The 22,641-nt window shown below is 43.6% G+C and overlaps 2 protein-coding genes across 2 annotated transcripts in view; one reads left to right on the plus strand and one right to left on the minus strand.

The window, feature by feature from the left end:
• Window positions 1-1,835: 1,835 nt before the first annotated feature.
• The window catches only part of Ir40a (Ionotropic receptor 40a), a 48,164-nt gene continuing 27,358 nt past the window's right edge, over window positions 1,836-22,641 (minus strand). The window contains exons 9-15 of the mRNA XM_089736687.1: window positions 15,436-15,589; window positions 14,599-14,831; window positions 11,060-11,219; window positions 8,363-8,459; window positions 5,367-5,517; window positions 3,854-3,947; window positions 1,836-3,503 (exon numbers count right to left, since the gene is read on the minus strand). Of these exons, the coding sequence (XP_089592813.1) occupies window positions 3,310-3,503; window positions 3,854-3,947; window positions 5,367-5,517; window positions 8,363-8,459; window positions 11,060-11,219; window positions 14,599-14,831; window positions 15,436-15,589 (1,083 nt within the window). The 3' untranslated portion in view covers window positions 1,836-3,309. The remainder of the gene's footprint in view (window positions 3,504-3,853; window positions 3,948-5,366; window positions 5,518-8,362; window positions 8,460-11,059; window positions 11,220-14,598; window positions 14,832-15,435; window positions 15,590-22,641) is intronic.
• On the plus strand, window positions 11,729-13,869 carry LOC149500389 (uncharacterized). The gene is made up of 2 exons (XM_089736688.1): window positions 11,729-11,967; window positions 12,122-13,869. Exons 1-2 carry the CDS (start codon window positions 11,957-11,959, stop codon window positions 12,537-12,539), a joined length of 429 nt encoding a protein of 142 aa, XP_089592814.1. The 5' UTR covers window positions 11,729-11,956; the 3' UTR covers window positions 12,540-13,869.

The following is a 22,641-nucleotide window of genomic DNA, read 5'->3' on the forward strand; positions in this document are numbered from 1 at the left end:
TTCAAATTTTTAACATACTGAAAAATTTGAATATAACCAAAAGATTCGTTTATCGTACCATCAAACGATACAATGAAGACTCTAGTGTAGATGACAGGTCAAGAAGTGGTCGCTCTCGGTCTGTTAGGACTCCAGCAGTGATAAAAGCTGTGAAGGCGCGAATTCAAAGAAATCCCAAACGTAAGCAGAAACTGTTGGCCCTTCAGATGGGGTTAAACAGAACCATGGTGAAAAGGGTGTTAAATGAAGACTTAGGGCTTCGGGCATATCGAAGAAAAACAGGACATCGTTTGAATGCTCGTCTAATGGACCTGAGACTGAAGAGATGCCGCGCTTTGTTGAAGCGGTACGCGGGAAAAAAATATCGGGAAATTCTTTTTTCGGATGAAAAAATTTTTACCGTAGAAGAGAGCTACAACAAACAAAATGATAAGGTGTACGCACACAGTAGTGAAGAACCGAGCAACCGTATTCCGCGTGTCCAACGAGATCATTTTCCATCCTCGCTCATGGTATGGTTGGGAGTTTCTTATTGGGGCTTAACAGAGGTACATTTTTGTGAGAAAGGTGTAAAAACGAATGCAGTTGTGTATCAAAATACAGTCCTGACGAACCTTGTGGAACCTGTTTCTCATACCATGTTCAATAACAGGCACTGGGTATTCCAACAAGATTCGGCGCCAGCTCATAGAGCGAAGAGCCCACAAGACTGGCTGGCGGCGCGTGAAATCGACTTCATCCGGCACGAAGACTGGCCCTCCTCCAGTCCAGATTTGAATCCGTTAGATTACAAGATATGGCAACACTTGGAGGAAAAGGCGTGCTCAAAGCCTCATCCCAATTTGGAGTCACTCAAGACATCCTTGATTAAGGCAGCCGCCGATATTGACATGGACCTCGTTCGTGCTGCGATAGACGACTGGCCGCGCAGATTGAAGGCCTGTATTCAAAATCACGGAGGTCATTTTGAATAAACTTTAGTGTCATAAGAATCTATGTTTTGTTAAGTTCATTTTGGTATATGAATGGTTACATAATGAATAAACTTGTTTCAATTATTTTACATTAAACATGTGACAGAATTTATGACCTGACTAGGTATACTCTTTATTTACTGTCAATTGGGAAACTTTTGTTATTGTTTAAAATCTGTGGTCGAATTGAAAATAGATTAATATTGTTTGTCTTTAATATTATTGATCTATAGTGCAGTTTTGGCGAATACTGTGATTATATTATCGAAATATAAAAATAGTGTTTGACAATAGAACCATAATAATGTTTAAACTTATAATTTCAATTAATTATAGTCGAATCTCGACTACTGCGGGGCCACTAGTTAGTATTTATTAATCAAGAAAAAATTCGGTTTTCATCTCTTCCCGTGGGTGTTATAAAAGACAACTATGGGATTATCCGGAGAATGGGATGCACCATTATCCGAGCACCAGGGTACTGGGACAGCCAGCGGGCTGTGGATCTACTGGGATTATAGTGAGTGTGAAACACACTGAACCGACAGGGATAGGTACAATCATCCTACAACTATTTTTTGCGCGAATTCATGCGCTCCAGTTTGAAGGGTGGAAATTTGGCAGAGCAGCCGTGATAGAATACTTTTGAGACTCCGACCTCATGAGTTAAGATGGGTGGCGATGTTCACGCAGTGATATCTATGGGCTCCGGCAGTAGCTTATCGGCAGGTGGGTTGTAAGCTCGTGCATCAATCTACGCCAAAAAAAAACAAAGAGTCATCGCAGCTTAAAGTATACGATGGTATTTTGTATTTTTTCTAAGACTTTGTGCATGTTTTCTAAGACTTTGTGCATGTTTATTTATATAAATTGTTCATGTTTATATCTCGTAAATAATAATAATACAAAATATTTGTTTTTACGAGTTTAATGGTTTCGGTATCTATTCTAAAAACATCATCCAGACATTCTGACACTTAACAATCTATGTTTTGAAATTAAACATTAAAACTACGCAAAGTTCATCTTGTACAGACCACAACTGTGTGTAGAAACGTTAGTGCCATATTATTCTTGTGTTTTATTATAATAGAACATTTATTTTATTGTTTGTCCTCGACGGATCAGCCCCGAGAATTAGAGGCTCTTGTTTTGGCTTTTATGCCCTCATTTACTTGGACATTACTTTGAATCGTGTTATTTAAATTAAGCTGCTTAGTTTGAGCATTTTGTATTAAAAATACAGACCATGAAGATTTGCTTTGCGGAACGCGAGTCTAGCAGTGTTGTTGGACTGCCTTTTCGAGTAATAATATTTAGCTTGACTTAATTGAACTAAATGGCTTTTTATTTATAATGTGAGATGTTATTTATTGGTTATACTTTTAATATTGTCGAAATCTTTGTTTTCTAACGGTTAATCTAACGGTTGGTGATCCGTCTCGGTTTAAGACTTTTTAAATGGCGGTAAAATGTGCGTAGGTACTACTGGAATGATTATTTCATGTTTTATTCATTGTTACAAAGTTATTTTTGCTACTAACTAGTATTGCGTTTTCAGTTTGCTTAATAACTATTTAATTAAATTCTAATAACTCTTTTTTTTTAATTAACGTCCTCAATTAAGCTTTCGTTTAAGCTATTAATAACTAGCGTTTAATACTTCGAAGTAATTGTAACTAATTGCACAAAATTCGCATTGCACAGTCGCACACAACATGCTTATTACGTTAAGCTTTACGAAAACTTTTACAGGTAAGGTTAAAAGAAAGGTTATACAGGCAACGTTTTGCAAGTAACAATACAAAAGAAATTTAATTGTAAAATTAATTACAATTAATTAAAGTAAATGGACTATGTTCAAATAAAATACAATAATTGGTATTAAACAATGAGACTTTCAAGTTAAGGTAATCTGTAATGAATGAAATTAAGACTGATTAAATCTTGACTAATATCCGTATAATCGCAGTATTAGAAGCGAAGCGAACTAAGCTAAGATCATGATGTCTTTAGGTGGGCGATGACATTTAATTTCAATGTTTATGTGCCTTCTATTCCCGTGTTTCAAATATGGTTTTAACTAAAATGAACTGACTTAGTGCCTTTTGTTAAATAAAATGCCATGGCCCTTTGAAGTCTCTATGTATTATATTTGGATATATCTACCTTCAATTCAATTACCTCTTTGTGGTAAACAAGGCCACTAAGATAACAGACACACCACGCGTGTGAGGACTTACATCAAGGTTTGGGAAACTCAGAGGATAGCTAGACAAGGTAAAAGTCGCGTTCCCTTTTTATTTCATCTTTCTTCTTTGTCTTCTTAAACACTTTAATCAATGCCACGATCAAGGGCCAAAGCTCTATCGATCGCTAAAATGGCGGCAGTCTTGATTCTTCTCCAGCCTCTTAGGATGCACTTTTTTGCTTTTACCTTGAAAGTGTTCGTTGGATTCCGAGTTTGTGGTGGTAATGCCCTTTTTCTTGCGCGACGATAGAGCTGAATTTCAATGAGGAGAGTCACGCCTGAATCAGTGATGGTTAGCAAATTATTAAACGTATGTTTTCTTACGAATGTGGTCAGTAAAAATGATGTGGCTCATTTTGGAATGTAACATTGAAATATCTAATACAATAATTTAGTAGGCAGAGTCTTGGCTTGCCGCTGGGCTTGTCCATGAGCAACAGTGACTACTCACGGTGGGTTATTAGCACGTCTGTCTACAAAGATGGTAAAATAAAAATAAAACTGTAACGCACAAATAGCAGCGTTCAATTGGTTCACGGATAATTATCATTTTAAATAGTTTTAAAAGTAATTGACCAGAGTTAAATGGATTGATTAGGTTACTTTGTTATTAAAATTAATTAATTACCGGCGAGAAGATGACCAATGCCAAGAAGACAGAAGGCGCCACGTAGCATTGTCAAAGACACTGGTTCTAAACCTTTCGAAGTTTCATTTTGGATCTGAAATTTTTTTAATAAGATTTTATAGCCGGTTGTAGCATGTTTTCTGGAGTGAGGCTCATGCGAGATGGTACTTTATTGCTTAGATGGGCGAACGAGCTCACGGCCTACCTGGTGTTAAGTGATTGCCGGAGCCTATAGACATCTACAACTTAAATGCCGCCACCCATCTCGAGATATGAGTTCTAAGGTGTAGAATGGCTGCCCCGCCCTTGAAACCGAAACGCATTATTGCTTCACGGCAGAAATAGACAGGGTGATGGTACCTACCCGTGCGAAATCACGAGACGTTCTATCACCAGATCGACGAAGTTGTAACGAAGAATTTATGCGTTATAAAGGGTGGATCGTGTATCCAAAAACTTTTATACTTAGGGTTGCCGTATGTATGTGGAGCTATTAACTTTATGTTGATTCTGGGTTCCAGATTGTCAGGGCCGGCGCTAGCTTCCTTAGGGTTCATACATCTATGTATGAACCCTAAGGAAGCTAGCGCCGGCTGATCTATCACGTCACACATTAATGGGAGGGAGGGTATTACCGGAATGTGACAAAATATTTGTGGTGACGTCACAAGAAAATTTAAAACATTAAAACGCGAAATTTATATATGAATAAAAATCTTTAAAAAGTTACGAACTCGATCTTTATTTATTACTTTAGCGTTCTGGCTATGAAATTATCTGGCACGCACATTCAACTTCAAGTGTGGCATTGTAAGCACACTAGCAGCACAGATTAATATTAGTTACTACGTTGAATGCAAGTGAGACACTAAAACTCACGAGACTTCGCAATGTTAAGGGTTTAAATAAGTTTTACTTGGGGAGTGCTCTTAGAGTGTGATTTTATTAAGGGTTATTTAATAAAAAAAAACACGCGTGGCACTCGGGGACTGCCACGGTAAAGCTATTGTAAAGCGTTTTTTATCAACTTATGCAATTATAATTAGACAATAATAATTGAATATTAAAACAATAATAAAATAAGACCACGCTATATTTATAAACATTAACAAAAGCAAAACATTGACTGTCCCCTTCACACTCATAAGCTAGACCGCGCGGGAGAGAGATGGGCAGACTTTTCATGATGCGCATGCAGTGCGATGTCACGCCGCGCGTTTATTCACAAACACTACACAAGCGCAACGTGTGAATGTGTTGAGCGCAAGCTACATGGTAGGCGGAGTGGCGGGGGTTTTAGGTTTTATTTTCGTTACGGAATTTCTTTATTCGGTCGCCGCGCTCAAAGACCGCGATAAAATGTATGCAATAGCTTATAAGAAAAAAATTGACATTTTGGCGAAAATGTGACAAGCACGAGAGATGTTAAAAAGTTCTGAAATTCGTGTGACGTAATTTATGGATAGCCCCTTCTCTAAAATGAAGTTAAAATGTGGGGAATGTGATGAGATACCTGAGTGACTGCAGCAGTTTCTCCAGTTTTTTCGGTGCTTAAGTTTTCACTCTCAGTTACTGGTTCGGATCTTCTGGATTGTTCTGGAAGATTCTTGTATTCGTCTGTCGTCATTTTGCCGAGGATGCCTGCTTCGAATAACGTCATTACTCTGGAAACGATAATCTCCGATGAGTTTGTACAACAATAACAAAATTTTGTGTATGTTACAAGTTTACAGTTATTATGACACTACTTTCAGATAAAAAATGTGTATAAGTTGATTGATCGTAAAGACCAGGGAGTTGCCATTACAAAGCTTAAAATTTATCAGTAAATATATTTTAGGTAATTAATAAAATTGTTGTTATTTGATTAACCTTTTATTATTTTACTAAGAATTTTTAGTTATTGTCAGAATATTAATGGACGAGGTATAGCATTAAGCAAAAATAAAATGACTTCTCAATTTCTTTAACGACCGGAATTAATCTGTAGTTATGATAACATTTTTTCAGGCTATCATGACAACACTGATATATATTTAATTATTCGTTGAATTGTATTAGTTTAAACTTGTTACTGCTTAAACTTGCTTATGCCCTGTTTGACGATGATTGGTATTAGCCGTTTATAGATAAGCCATGTCAAGTGCTTAGTCAAGCGTTATCTACCAAAAATTGTTACGATATATTTAGTCCAACTATTCAACGCTCAGTGGTGTAGATTGGGAGATGCTTATGTCCAGTTGTCCAGTGGACGACTGTGGGTTGATGATGATGATAGTACACCAGTAGATAGTAGTAGCGTAAATGCTACATCAGTCTCCTCGAATTCCTCAATAATCTGTAGTAGTTATACCTCATATCTTAACCTTCCTACCAGTTCCCTTTCTTATTCTAGAAGGGCAGGCGTCATATAGTAGCTTCCTCGTAAACTTTGTGTCAAATAAAACAATAATATGTATTCAGGATAATGTTTTCTAGACGAAACAGGACCTTTCAAGCTATCTGCGAGGTTTCTTCTTCCATAGGCGAAAATCGCCGGATCCCGTATCCCGATTCCGTATGTGGGAGTTGAACTTCACTAAAAACTCCTGCCAGTCGGAGTTATTGAGACGGCGGGACAGGGTTTACCATCCCGTATCTGCCAGGTGGTTCATCAATGGGCCACAGATATCGGTTTCGATGAAACGTTTGAATGAATAAAACTGTTTTTTATGGTATACACGGTGAACAGTGGCTGAGCTGTTTCCTGGCATAGATCGTGTTCATGAACAGCGGTTACCACTAATAAATGAGATGGACTCTGATTTGTGTTTTAAGACATTAGAAAGAAAAGAAAAAAAAATCATTATTTCCCTTCTACATTTTCTATATATCTCTTCAAACAATAATTAAAACTAGTGGTCTCGCAAGAGTCGAAATTCAATAATTGATATTATATGTTTTAACATTATTACGGTTCTATTGTCAAAGACTATTAAGCTTCTATAATCACAGATTTCGCCAAGACTACACTATAGACAAATAATATTAAAGATAAATAATATTATGCTATTCTCAATTTGACCACAGATTATAAACAATATCAAAAGTTTGACAGTAAACAAAGAGTATAGGTATAATATATGTGTATGTGTGTCAAATACATGGTAGTGTGTGTAATGTTTTTTTATTGAATTAATGTATTTTTTATGCATAATTTAAAAAAAATAACCTTCTCTATATTCTCTATAAGTGTGGGAAAGGGGATGGCCCATTTTCGGCCCAAAGCGGACAATAGATTATAGAAAAAATACTTAGTGCATTAATTTTGTCATAAATAAATATGCATTTACTTTCTTGCAAATAAGCGCCACTATAGTTTACAATAAGTAGTTTAAAAAAAGTAACTCTATTGAAAAAACAAGGATTTTTATTTTTGCGGGAAAAATATTGCCAGCTTCAAATCCTTTTACGTATGAAGTAAATATTTTGAGTATATAAATAAAACATATAAATAAATCATTTTAAGTATTATCATTAATCAAACGATTTTAATGGATTTTATGCACATAAAATAACATCGAAGACATACCCATTGGACTTTAACTTGTAACTATACTTGAGACCTTAGAACTTATATCTCAAGGTGGGTGGCGCATTTACGTTGTAGATGTATGTGGGCTCCAGTAACCACTTAGCAACACCAGGGTGGCTGTGAGCTCGCCCACCCATCTAAGCAATAAAAAAACTTTACTAGTATTGTTATTTAAATATGTACAACTAAAACAAAAACATAAAAAATAATGTGTACTCGTAAAAAAATATTAAGATATAAATCAATTATCGGTTATTTAAAAAAATAATCGATATATGAATTTCATGTAATTATTTTTCTTTATACTGACAACACTGAATTTAATCTGACTGACTGACACTTCGCTTGCTGCTTGTGGTGTTGTGCTTGCGTACAAAATGGATGTGTTTTGATTTTTCTTCGATTTATTTTACTTTTATCAATAACGTTTCATACTACGACGAAAAAACATTGTGTGAATTGTGGTTTTACCCTGACCGAGATTTAAAACCGTGTATATGCTCTCCTTTGCTATTTTTAGATGATACTAATTGTGTATGAAGATGAAGAAAATATAGATATTTAAAGAATTAAGTGTGTTTTTATACCCTATTGGATAAAAATAAATTAGGAACATCTTAAACATTAAGAAAAGAAAAGTTCTTGAAGTATCTCACAATCCGACACTTATTTATATAGAAAATTAACCTCAAAACGAGTTTTTATTTTTATTATATTTTTTATAATAGTGGCGTCAATTTCAATATATTTTTTAGATATCCAATACATTTAAGAATTTGAATCAGTACATTTTTATAGTAATATTTGATGTCCATCTTGGGCCTAGCACACTATGGAGAGTGGGCAATCCCCTTTCATACTTCTCCGTCCGCGCTATTTTCGTAAAAAGGAGTACAGCGTTTTTGCTTCGCGTATTAATATATAGATGTACTTACACATTGTTAATAGTCTCCAAATACGGACTGCCTATTTGAAAGGCGATGGCGGAGTATCTCGTATACAGCTTCTCACTCAGGTGAAAATTATGTGAACCTGAAAAAAGTAAATGTTTTGCCTGGGATTTGGCAGGTGATATGTCGTGTCGTGTCGTGTCGTAGGCAGCGGCTAGGCATTGCCCCTACCATAGCTAATGTCCGTGAGAGACCGCAACTACTTACCATAAAGTGAGCCGAATGATTGTCTGTCTACAACGGGAATAATAAAAATGCACCAGCTATTACGAAAAGTTTATGATTTTTTCTTTAATATTTTTATCACGCGATGTGCTACTATAACTAGTCAGGTCATAAGTATTGTCACACAGTAAAAACTTTTCTTTTAGAATGCTGGCCACAAAAAAGTTTATTGAATTCGAATTTCGAATTGTTCATGAAAATAAAAATGTATACTTTTAGAATTTTACTCATTTTTAAATATGGAGTGGACGCTTAAAGAAGACCGTGTTGCAGTTATTGCGTTGCATCGTTGCGGTTACGCGCCAATTCAAATTTTTAACATACTGAAAAATTTGAATATAACCAAAAGATTCGTTTATCGTACCATCAAACGATACAATGAAGACTCTAGTGTAGATGACGGGTCAAGAAGTGGTCGCCCTCGGTCTGTTAGGACTCCAGCAGTGATAAAAGCTGTGAAGGCGCGAATTCAAAGAAATAGAAACGTAAGCAGAAACTGTTGGCCCTTCAGATGGGGTTAAGCAGAACCACGGTGAAAAGGGTGTTAAATGAAGACTTAGGGCTTCGGGCATATCGTAGAAAAACAGGACATCGTTTGAATGCTCGTCTAATGGACCTGAGACTGAAGAGATGCCGCACTTTGTTGAAGCGGTACGCGGGAAAAAAAAATCGGGAAATTCTTTTTTCGGATGAAAAAATTTTTACCGGAGAAGAGAGCTACAACAAACAAAATGATAAGGTGTACGCACAGAGTAGTGAAGAAGCGAGCAACCGTATTCCGCGTGTCCAACGAGGTCATTTTCCATCCTCGCTCATGGTATGGTTGGGAGTTTCTTATTGGGGCTTAAGAGAGGTACATTTTTGTGAGAAAGGTGTAAAAACGAATGCAGTTGTGTATCAAAATACAGTCCTGACGAACCTTGTGGAACCTGTTTCTCATACCATGTCAATAACAGGCACTGGGTATTCCAACAAGATTCGGCGCCAGCTCATAGAGCGAAGAGCACACAAGACTGGCTGGCGGCGCGTGAAATCGACTTCATCCGGCACGAAGACTGGCCCTCCTCCAGTCCAGATTTGAATCCGTTAGATTACAAGATATGGCAACACTTGGAGGAAAAGGCGTGCTCAAAGCCTCATCCCAATTTGGAGTCACTCAAGACATCCTTGATTAAGGCAGCCGCCGATATTGACATGGACCTCGTTCGTGCTGCGATAGACGACTGGCCGCGCAGATTGTAGGCCTGTATTCAAAATCACGGAGGTCATTTTGAATAAACTTTAGTGTCATAAGAATCTATGTTTTGTTAAGTTCATTTTGGTATATGAATGGTTACATAATGAATAAACTTGTTTCAATTATTTTACATTGAACATGTGACAGAATTTATGACCTGACTAGGTATATAGATATCATGGAAATCATACTTCAGTGCGTGTTCAGTACATATATCAATAGATAAAATAGTGCCTGTGTATCAGATTTGAATAGCGGCAAAGTCACATACTACGACAGGAGTACACTCCTCAGCCTCTTATTTTTTAGGCCGCAACAATTTCAATAATTAAATATTCTTGACTAAACTATTTGAAAATTTCACTAATTGTGTCAATGATTGTAATTGAGCAAATTAATGACTGAAAAAAAATATATAATAAAAGCTGTAACCAGTGACTCGATTGTGCCCCTACAATCACTTTTATCTATGATAGTGACTACTTAAGACCATTAGGCCGTATTGTACTGTGTCTTCGATAGTGCTAAAAAACGCTTACTGGTGGGTAGGACCTCTTGTAAGTTTGCACGGGTAGGTACCACCGCCCTGCCTATTTATGCCGTGAAGCAGTAATGCGTTTCGGTTTGAAGGGCGGGGCAGCTGTTGTAACTAACTATACGGAGACCTTAGAACTTACATCTCAAGGTGGGTGGCGCATTTGCGTTGTAAATGTCTATGGGCTCCAGTAACCACTTAAGTGCTCTGAGGAATTGTTCGAGATGATACCGGTATCTAATTTTTACCATCGCACCGCCCGCCACCGGAGTAGATTCATTCATACTACCTGCAGCCACCACAGTGCGTTTCCAGAGGTCTTTTTTGCCACGTACTATCCGGCTATGGAATGAGTTCCCCTCCACGGTGTTTCCCGAGCGCTATGATATGTCCTTCTTCAAACGAGGCTTGTGGAGAGTATTAAGCGGTAGGCAGCGGCTTGGCTCTGCCCCTGGCATTGCTGAAGTCCATGGGCGACGGTAACCACTCACCATCAGGTGTGCCGTATGCTCGTCTGCCTACAAGGGCAATTAAAAAAAAAAACACCAGGTGGTCTCTGAGCCCATCCAACAAATCAAAGCTATAAAAAAAAACGCGTCCCGCGATTATCTTTGTACAATCTATAACGTCCTTTTAGTCCACTATTAGAATTACTCTATAATAAATGCTTGGGTTTCGTTCTCACCGAATCTTTCAGTATCATAGTAAAGGGTCTCCCGCCCGCCGAGCACCGCGACCCGTCTCCTGTTGAGTACGAGTCTGACTCCGGCTTCCACGTTGTGAACTCGCTGGACCCTTTGTCTTTTCATCAGTTTAGCAAGACGACCGTATACTCCGGTTCCGTTCTAGATTAACTCTTGAAATTAATTTTATGGGTGCTGGTAGTGGTGGTAGTGGTTTTATGGTGGTGCAAAATTCTGGTTTGAAAGTCGGGTCAAGGTTGTGTCATTGGGATTTCGAATTTACGTCGCCGCTGAGGTAGCTACGTTCTCTGATATCTATGACGTTTGGTAACTATTTAGGCGTAGCAAATTTAAATATATCAACAATATCTTATGCTATAATATGTTGTACATCACTATTATATCAATTAAAGAAGAAAAAAACCGTACACTATGGGATACATTGCATCTTGTTTTTATGAAAGAAATGAGTTATGTACTCACAATCGGTTTGTTACAAAATAGCGCTTTGTAACCAGATAACGCTCACAACGTCATCATTGTTTAATTTCATAATTGGGCTTAGATAACACGCATACTGTTCACTGTATTCGATACCAGGAAATAGAATAATGAGAGCCCCTTGTTTGTAATAGTATATAAGCATAAGATCTTTATTAATAAATCAGTCCTTAATCATCCTCTGCGTTGAACGTTAGCTTTGTCGTTTTTTTTAAAGCCGGTTCATTGCCCCGCATTATAACTGGTGCAATCAGGAAGTCGTATATATTTGTATAGAACTTATAAAATAAATTCAGTAAAAAGTACGCTAGTAGCTAGTAGACAAGAAGTCTTTGGGCAGTAGCAGAGGCAGAGGCAGTTAGTTACATTCACCACAATCTCCAGTCTAAAATTCGGCAATGCTCGTGGGGTAAGCATATAATTCTGTTAATTCCCGAGATTTTCTACCATTCTCCCTAATTCTCCATACACAACTTTGTGGTGTTCTTAGTATGAATTGGTATTGTTATAAACATACATTGTGTAAATACACATAATTAGTGTGGATTTTTTTTCTTTTTTAGCGATCTCGAACCTCGCTCTATTAAAATGTCTTGCGACAAAGGGACTCAGAATGATAAAACCTTTACTGAGCATAAACCAGCGGTGTCTACCGATTATTCCACGTTCTCTAAACTGTTACCAAGCTACGATGGTAGCAGCAGAACGCTCGTATTTTACATCGATAGTGAAAATGTGGATAATGTACTAAATTTAATAGCTAATAGCGAAGACCCTAGTATAACTTTTCTTATTAGAAATAAATTAAGTGATAAAGTTGTTGAAGCTTTGTCACAAAGCCCAGGTGCAAAAACCGGGATAGATATAAAAGAAGAATTGTATAAAAAATTCGGTGAACTTAGAACCGAAATGCAACTTGTGCAAGAACTAATGCAAGTCTCCAGAAATAATAATTCAATAGACCAGTTTGGCAAAAAATAAGACTACTTATGTATGCACTAATATCCAAAAATCCGGAAAAATACGATTACTATGAGAAAATATCTTTGGAAATATTCCTAGACAAACTAAATCCAATTACAGTCATTTTTATTAAACTTAAAAATGTAGAAAATCTAGAACAGGCCGTCTTATGGTAGCAAAACAACAATGATTCTTCTGATTGAGTTTTAAATTAAGATATTTTATATTTTATTCCGAAATTGTTGTTTTTTTTTTATTCTTTATGTGAAATCTTATTATCAATGAATGTAATATGGTTGCAACATCTAAAGTAAATTGAAAAAAAAATTAAATAGATAATGCATATCCCACTAGTTGCAGAACAACCCTATAACCTACTTCACCTTTACTGCATCCCGAATACTTCTTCCTAAAAATAACCTACTTATCTTGGGAAATAACGAATTGGCCTATCCCCATGAGCCATGCCTCGAGATCACAGAAGATGCGGTCGTTTGCAGACATCTGGAGTGGTAAACTTTGCTACACTTAAACAATTGCAATGCCCAGTTGAAACAACACCAAAAGTGTCATAACTGCATCTACGCTATAGCGACCTATAAAAAGACCTTTGTGCAACAAATCAAAGATATTAAATAGTTAGATAGTAATTCATAGATTTGTTTTAACAAGAAGAAGTCGTGAAAACAGTTTGTATTAACGACGTTCAGTAACAAAGGAGCAAAGGAATCTTCTTGATCACCGCTAATAACAACTGTAATGTACAAATAGTAGACAAAATATTAAAGACGCATCAGCGGTACATCAATTTCAAAGAAACAATAGCACACCATAATAAACAAATTTCACCTAAACAATAAGCTTAGATAATGTAGAGCTGGATAAATCGCAGAATGCTCTGACACAGTCAGAGAAGATTGAAATCCCGGAAACAGACACCATTCGCGTCCCCAGAACACACAGCTGGCAATCAATACTCCTATGCATTATAATACACTTGGTAGTAATTGGGGCAGCCATTCTCAAGGACTGGTGGAAACCCAGGTCGGCGCGTCTCCTGATACAGCAGCAACTCGAAGTTGAGGAAGAACAGCTCCTGTCAATATGCCTCCATTAATGGGGGAGGAGTTATGTAGTCATAACCAGCCTATTAGACTATAGCGCTTTGTAACCAGATAACGTTCACAACATCATCACTGTTTAATTTAGTAATTAGGATTAGACAACATGCATAAAGTTCACTGTATTAAATATCAGGAAATAGAATAATGTAAACCCCATGTTTGTAATATAAGCATAAGAACTTTATGAATAAATCAGTCCCTAATTTCCTCTGCCTAAAACGGTAGCTCTGTCGTTTCTTTAAAAAAGCATGTTGCACTTCCCCGCACCCTAACTCATGCAAGGCTTTTTCGGTGGTACTCTAAGGAGCTATTTCAGTTAGACACTGGCTGTAGAAAAATCTTGACCCGATCACAAATGCCTTTGGCTTCAGAGAAGAAACAAATCAGAATACGGTGAAATCAACGTGTTTGTAATTGTAAAAGTAGAATTGAGAATTCTAAGAATTTTCGATATCTTATCATAATTGATTATTGAGAAGCTTTAGGTCTACATAGACTAGTTAATTCTCTGTTTCTGTGCTCATATTTTCTCATATTGGCCACACATAATTCTTTATTAAGTTCTAAGTAAATAATATTCATATTACGTTTATGGGACTTCATATTGGCGTCAAACTTAATAGTTTTATTAATTTATTTTTATTAATGATTGAGAGATTACTGGTGGCCCGGAGGCCTTTCCAGCTTCACCAGGACAGGTGGGCGAGCAAAGGCTCAGCCAGGAGGGGTGGGATTTGCTAACAACTGCCCGAGCGCCTCCCAAGGAGACCTAACAACTCAAGAGCAGTTGCTTCGCGAATGAATCTACTACCGGATCGGAATCGCGACCCACTGAGAAGATCCGTCGAGAAACTCAGCGGACTGATGCATGGGTTAGGCTGCACGTCGACCTCTTTGTCGAGTTCGACGAGTACGGTTAGCTTAATAGTCTGAACTCATAGTCTGAAGCTCACCTCCAAAATACTCAATGAAGAACTATGACTTTCCACCACCAGTTCATATCCGTGTTCTCTCATCGCCTCCTCCAAAGCGGGCAAAGTCCCTATGGGTGGTTCCTTAGCTGGCCTGGCCAGTAAACTAGTGAGGTTGGCTGAGTACATGTCGCCGATCACGTACGTGGCACCGAGCGAAATGAGGACGGTTACCAGGCGTGCCTTGTGGGTGCTAGACGGTTCCTTGGTCGAAGCTGTTGATTTAAAATATTCAGTATGGAGAAATTAAAATAATTATGGGGTACTTTGAATATGATAACGTAGATAGAGAGGAAATGTTTGTTTAGTACCTATTGGTATTGGAAATTACTAGATTACTAGATATTACTAGATATTTGTACTGGCTAATATTTTTTGAAAGAAACGAAAATACAGAAAAACCCTCACAGCGTGACGCGTGAAGTAGTCGCGATATTTGAATTTTCTACGTATTCACGCTTGGTAATGAATATTTTTTCAAGCTCAATTTAACTTAGCAGTCTATTACAGCTTTAATTACTACAATTTCTCAATAGCTTGTATATAATGCAAAATTTAAACATAATTGAAAATGGGTTTTCACGACATAAAATAGAAATATCATCAATGTGGCCGAAGTCGAGTATCTATTATTAAGGATAATCTACGAGTCAGATCTTTATAATATGGGACCAAATCAGCTGCCAAATAAAAAAAAAATCATTAATATCGGTTCACATAGATAAAAGTTCCGAGCGAACACATATAAAAAGTTACAGTCGACTGTGAATCTCCACCTTTTTTGAAGTTGGCCAAAAATTAATCATCCGACTCACTTACATTGCCTCAAAAACAGGGTGACTGTGAACCAACAGCAGTTGTTAAGTAGTCCCATCTGATCACGTTTTTTCCGTTGCCATAGCGACGGTGCTGCTATCACAATCCAGAGCGCGGGGCCCGTGATGAATAGAGTCGCACATACTAATGGCCAAACCTGAATATTGTATAAAAAAAGGGAGAACATTTGTGAAATAATTGTGAGTACCATTTTTTTGTAGTCAAATTGCGGATCGAGATCGGAATGCAGAATAGCCTAAAGGATTAAATGAGCATGGTGCTCCTCATCTGTTAAATATATCATCAGATATAAATAATCAGATGCAAATATAAATATTTTTTCTTACATTATTATTATATATTTCATTACAAAAGTCACTTTGTTATGTTAGGTGTAATGTAGTGAATTGGTCCCGTGAAACATTCATATATCTAAAATATAATTTTTGTCTCAGTAAAATTGTTTCTCAACATCAGAAGCTCAAGGTCGAATTTTCATAATTTCAATATTCTGAATGGATTAATGTAGGTAATAACTATAATTCGTCGAATCTATAATACGTAATTCTAAGGGTGAAACCCTTTTTAGTTTAAGAGATATTTTGCTTAATATGCGCATTTGTCTCTGTAATTAAAGGTGCCTTTTATTTGACATTAGCATCAACAGTTGATGTTTTTAATTGAACTTCAATTAAGTTTACTTCTATAAAATGGATGAATAAGTTTTTTGTTATTTTTTTTTCCAAAATTTAAACTTTAAATGGCTCTCTTGTAAAGTTGCAAAAATATGGCTGAAACCAAATATCCTTTTACCCCTTTTTTTTTTTTTTTAACGCTGGGGAATCCATTTACGGATACCCGGTCGAGAGGGGTAATAGACCGGGTTATGTCGGACTCCGGCGCCTCCAGAGAAGAAGAGGGAGAAGAGGAAGACCAAAGTCCTCCTCTTCTTCCAATTCCTACCTGGAGACTACGCCTTGAGAAAGGCGCGCGAGGCGCTGCGCGGCGTCTACCACGCAGGACCCGCCCCGCAAAACCGACTACCGACTAAACCCCATCGAGCTCCACCACTCCGACTCCACGAAACCTACGGTACCGCACAATGCGCGCCGCAGGCTCGCCGTCGCCGGTACCCATCCTGACATTAGGACGGGATCCAATCCCCGGGAAGATCCCGCAGGACGTCGTCTCAGGAGACACCGTGAGTGGCGCATAGGAGCCACCTTGCGCCGCCTCACCACGGAACCGACAGCAGAGCACCGGGCGCCCCCGCACCCAGTACCCAACAGTCCCTACGGGAGATTAACGGGAGCATCGTGCCCGCGTCGCCCACCCCGCCTTCTTCGCTGAGGAGCCGAAGAGGGATTCCACTCCCTTTCGCGCTCCTCAGCCTCGCGGAAGGCCATGACCAGGTCGCAAAATCTGGCCATGGCCTCCCACGAACTCTCGTCCTCTAGCATGCGGGCAATGACAGCCCGCAAGGAGAGGTCCCTCCCCAGCACCGCGATGAGATCTCGCCGCGGGTGCTCCCAACGCGGGCACGCTTCGAGTGCGTGCTGAGCGTCATCATCCGGATGCCCGCACTGGTGACAACCCGGATGTGGCTCTCTCCTGCAAACCCTCCACAGGTACCTCCCGAAGCAGCCATGCCCCGAGAGGACCTGCGTAAGGCGGAAGGAGAGCACGCCGTGTCGCCGATCTGACCATGTCTCCAGCACGGGCACCAGGGCCTTGAGAGTGCGCCGGCGGGTGGCTGAGGTTTGATGAAGTTCCTCCAGCAACCGCTCCCTCCATTTAGCGTACGCCAGATGACGCGCAGCACGCCTCCACCGACTGACAGCCGACAGGCCGGGTATCCGTCCCCGACCCAGGGACTGTGTCCTGCGCCGGTATACCGTAGCCAATACCTCGGCTTCGAGATCCCAAGGAAGGGAACCAGCGAGGGCGCAGGCGACCTCTCGGGAGATCGTACGGTACCCCCTGATGACCCTCACCGCGAGCGCCCGCTGAGCTCGGAGCAGCAGCGCCGCATTGCGTGCGGAGAGTGTGGGCGACCACACGGGAGCGCCATACAAGGCCATACTGCGCACGACCCCCAGGTACAGGCGTCGGACACCGACGCTGCAACCACCAACGTTGGGCAGAAGACGGACTAACGCACCTGCCATGCCCAGTAGCCTCGGAATCAACTCACCAAAATGGTGGTCGAAGCGCCATCGACTGTCCAGCACGATGCCCAAATATTTGAGCTTCGGCTGGACAGCGATCGATACTCCACCGACTATGAGCGTCGCGCCCGGAGGGGGTCCTCTCCGAACCGGGTGAAAGCATACGGCCTCAGACTTGTGGAGGGCCACCTCAAGGCCTAGTCTCCGAATGCGGCTAACGACGGTGGAGACCGCCGCCGTTGCAAGGATCGCTGCGGTCCTGTAGTCAGCTCCGCGAGTCACCAACGTGTCGTCGGCATAGCACACCACGTCGACGCCACGCAGGCCAGCACCGCGGAGGACCCAGTCGAAACCGATGTCCCACAGGAGTGGTCCCAATACCGACCCCTGTGGGACCCCGCACGACACCGTTTTTCGTCCCCATCCTCTTCTCTCGGGGAAAATCACGCTCCGCCCTGAGAGGTAGTCCTCTATCAGGGTGCGGAGACTATTGGGGATGCGGTGAAACCGAAGTGATTCCACGATCGTGCTCCAGGGGATCGTGTTGAAGGCGTTGGCGATGTCAATCGACACAGCCAACAACACGCCCCCCTCGGAGCACGCACAATCGGAGAGATGGCGGACACGCAAGACCGCGTCCACGGTCGAGCGACCCCTCCGGAAACCGTATTGGTTAGGAGCCAAATCAGGCCCAACGTTTTCCAGGTGCTGGACAAGGCGATTAGCGATGACGCGCTCGAAGAGCTTACCGGCCTCGTCCAGCACGACGATTGGGCGGTACCCGTTCGGTTCGTCACGTGGCCGACCCTCCTTAGGAATAAGGACGAGCCGACCAGTCCTCCATGGCTCTGGGAACCTGCCCTCACGGAGGCACCGGCTGAACAGCCTTCGGAGAGCAGGCCCCAAACCATCGCCCGTCAAGGCGAGCGCCCACGCTCGGGACGAGATCCCATCGGGACCGGGAGCCGTGCGCTTCGCCCGCATCCTCTGCACAGCCGATTCAAACTCCGCCTGCGAAACGTCCGCAGGCTCCCCGCCATCAGCAACCCGCATCGTCGTCATCACAGGGGGACGAAGGCCGTCCCGGTAAAATCCGGAAACAGACCCCCGACTACCCGCTGCAATGTCTCCGGCGGCAGGGTGCTGGTTGCGGGGGGGGCCCAAGGGCGGAGCACATTGCGCGCCAGCCTGTAGGGCCGCCCCCACGGATCACAGTCGAGCGAAGTTAGTAGGTCGTTCCAAGCAGCCTCCTTCGCCTCCCCGATAGCCACGCGCAGGGCCCTTATGGCCATCCTGTACACCTCGTACAGTCGGTCCTCCTCATCGGGGTCCCGGTGCGTTCTTCGACGTCGATACCGTTGGTATGCGCGACGACTGACGTCGCACAACCGGCGCTGGCTAGCGATCTCCTCAGTCCACCAGTGGACTCTGCGTTTAGGAGCGAGAGCTCTAATGCGAGGCATAGCGGCGTCGCACACCCGCGACATCGCCTCGCGCAGATGCTCCACCCCCTCGCACACGTCCGCTGGCTCACCAAGCGAGTCAAGACGCCATGCCTGGACTACAGCCGCCTCACACAACCTCTCGACGTTGAGGCGCTTCTGGGCCCAACGAGGACCCCCCGCGCCGCCACCGCCGAGCAAGGAAGAGCCCTGGATAGACTCCGCCGGAGGCACTGCGACACCGAAACGAATGTAGCGGTGGTCGGAGAGCGTGTCCTCGCCGACCATCACGGCCCAACCGCGTACGCGATTCGCCACGTCGGGCGTGGCAAATGTAACGTCAACCACGGACCCGCCCAAACGTCGCACGCACGTGAGTTCTGCGCCACGATTGACGACGAGAAGACCGCTTCCGACTAGCCACTCCTCCACCGCCCTACCTCTGGGGCACGTCCTCGAGGATCCCCAAGCCAATGACTTGGCGTTAAGGTCCCCGAGAACGAGTATCCGTTGGGAGTGCGACCTCCCAACGACGCGGCTGAGCTCGCTGAGAAAAACCTCAAACTCGGCGAGCGTCCTGTTTGGGGAGAAGTACACTCCCAATATGAATACCTCGGCCCAGAGGACAGCAACAAAGCCGCAACCTCTCTCGACAACGTCGAACCTGGGCGGAGCACCTACACAACAACGTCGGATGATAGCCACTCGGCCCTCCAAATCGGCTGCCCAATCGGGGCTCGAAGGAACCCGATACGGCTCGGCGACCACCGCAAGATGGGTCAACCCCTCTGCCATGCTCTGGAACAAAAGGTCCTGAGCTCTGGCAGAGTGATTGAGATTCCCCTGCAGGAATCGAAGGACACCTGTCATAACAGGGCGTCATTCGATGTCTCCATAGCCGTACCGGGCTGCCTCCGCGCATTCTCAAGCGCAGCGGAAGCTCCTCTTCTAGGTCTCGGTCTCGGGGACTTGGCACAAGCCTTGCTCCCGGAGACGTGATCCGCCGGTCTGCCGGCAGAGGCACATACAGCACAGTGTGGCGCCAGAGAGCAGCCGGACGCTACGTGGCCGGTCTGGCCGCACCGGTAACAATCACGGCTGCGGTCGACCGACGACGGACATCGAGCGCTCACGTGCCCTAGCTCATGGCATCGGAAGCACTGTAGCTTCTTAGCCTCTAGTAGATGAGCGCGGAGCACGCTCCAACCGACCCTCAATTTCGGTATGGCGAGGACCTTCGTCGCGGCAGCGACGGGCAACCGAACCAACACCTGACCCATCCCACTTGGGCCAGACTTGATCTCTCCGATCTTCACCGCTTCAAGAGTGCATTCGCCAATCCGGGCGAGCTCAGCGGCTACTTCCTCCGGCGTCAAGGAGTCATCCAGCCCGCTGATGCGGATGGCTGCAGTCGTCACTGGCCGGGTCACGATGACCCCCTCCGCGGACAGAACCTCACGAAGCTTTTGGGCCAGGAGATCAGCCTTGGCGCTCTGATCAGCACCTTCCACTACCAACACCTTGGCCCCAGTCACTGCAGACCGGATGCGCTGGATGGGGATTCCGAGTGCCCCGGGGTCCACCTTGGCTCTCGCTTCGGCGAGTACGCTGCGGTATGTGAGTCCTCTTTCTACAGCCTCCGGCTGCAGCTTGAGCACAACAGCTTGAGAGCGCGGAGGACGCAGCTTTTTCTCTTTCCTCTTTGCAGAGGACGGGTTTTTCTTTCCCGCTTCAGCGGGTGCTACCACTGGAACCGTCCTCACTGCTCCCTCCCTCGGCCGAGTGCCCCTACGGGTGACCGTTGACCAGCTCTCGATCAAGGAAGCTGGAGCCGGGAGGAGGGTGGGCGTTCCAGGTGGAGCCACTTGCGCAGTGGCTTTTCTTCTGGGGCCTCGTATCCTCTTTTTCGCCGATGTTGTAGGTGGCACTGGTTTCAATAATGGTGCCGAATTCAGTGTAGCGTCTACGACCATAGGAGGGTCCGGTGATTTTTCGCGGCTCTTCCGCCTGTCCGCCGCTAGCGATGGTCGCATTCGCGGCTCCGGTAGAAGCCGTCCCTCCAGCCCCGCAAAGCGAGCGTCGAGCATCGTGCCGACAGCTCGCATAATGCGCTGGAGGCGCAACTCCTCCTCTTCTTCTTCGGTGTTTGGGGCCGGGGCTGCGGCTGGTGCATTTCCTAGCACCTGCGAGACCGTAGCCAGCTCCCTCCTAATTTCATCAAGCTCCTTGCGAAGCTGTAGGATCTCCTGCTCCTGCTTGGCGTTGATCGCACGCAGTCTTTCAGCCTCTTCAGTTGCGGTGCGGCCCACAAGGTCCTCCGTGGCCTCCTTGACGGTGGCCGCCAACTCCTTCAATGCACGCACATACGTGCCCTTCGGGCTACTAGATTTGGCGGCCACCGTCAGAGCCACCTCAGCACTCTGATGGAGCCTACGCTCGGCATCAGGCTTAGGGACAGATCCCTCAGCCGCTCTCTTCTTCTGGCGCGTGGTGCGCGCGCTCTCTGTGAACTCCCTCTCCTCTCTATGGGCCCTAAGGCACGCCTTCCTGGCAGCAGCCATGCTAACGCACTGCCTCGTGGTCGGAGGGCGTCCCCTTCCACGCTTTGATGGCGTCACGGCTCTGGGCTTCGCAACTGACGGGCCCTGAGCCTCCGAACCGGAGCTGCTGCTCAACCCGTCTGAGCTTATATTAAGGACCCTTTTCCGCTGTCGTCGTGTCGGCGACGAGCGGGTCGACGATTGGGCCGAACCGACTGTGGCCATGTCATCGTCTGACACGACATTGGCTCTTAAGGAGCTTACTTCAAGGTCCTTCTCGGACATCTTCCTCTGAACTCCGTCCTTCCCGGACCTGACGTCTAGGCAGTTTTTGCCCCCCCCAGAGTACGTGGGGCAGCGTGCGTCCGACGAGTCGGCCGCACGGAGGGATTCTCCCCCCGCGGAGCGGGAGGTACCCTCCTGGGGTAGTATCTTTTTAAAACTAGCCATTACATTTATATCTTTTTTATATATTTTTTAACCCAGGGTTCGGTTCCCTGGGACACCCTAGCGACTGGTCGCCCACCAGCCATTCATTCTCTCGCCGGGTGTCAGAGCTTAGAATTGGGTATAAAAGGAAAGAAGATAAAAATAAAACCAAATAAAATCAAAATAAAACCACAGGAGAAGAAGAATAGAAAATCGTGTAAAATAAAACAATGAACGGAAACAAAAGAAGAGAAAGAGACAGATTGAAACTTAAATTAAATTAATAAATAAATAAAAATAACCAAAGGACAGTGTGAACAAAACAATAAAACAACAAGGAAAAGAGGGAAAAAGTGGAGGCCCTCGCATCTCCAGGAGAACCACCCTTCAGCAAGTGAAGGGGGAGGAGAGCGTGTAACCCCCGATGCTGGTTTTGGTCCGCGTCGCTCAATCTCTCCCGCCGTAACACAACGAGAGAGAAGGAGCGATGCCCCTGTGACTATTGCCCAGAGGCCCGTGATCCGCCACCTACGGACGCGCCCGGTCGAAGTCCAGCAACTCCCCCGCAGACGAGACCCACAGCACGCAGAGTGCGCGCTGCAAGCTCGTCCACGACCGGGATCCTTTTAC

The sequence above is a fragment of the Bombyx mandarina genome, chromosome 22 (assembly GCF_030267445.1).
Source record: "Bombyx mandarina strain Sakado chromosome 22, ASM3026744v2".
Taxonomy (NCBI): domain Eukaryota; kingdom Metazoa; phylum Arthropoda; class Insecta; order Lepidoptera; family Bombycidae; genus Bombyx; species Bombyx mandarina.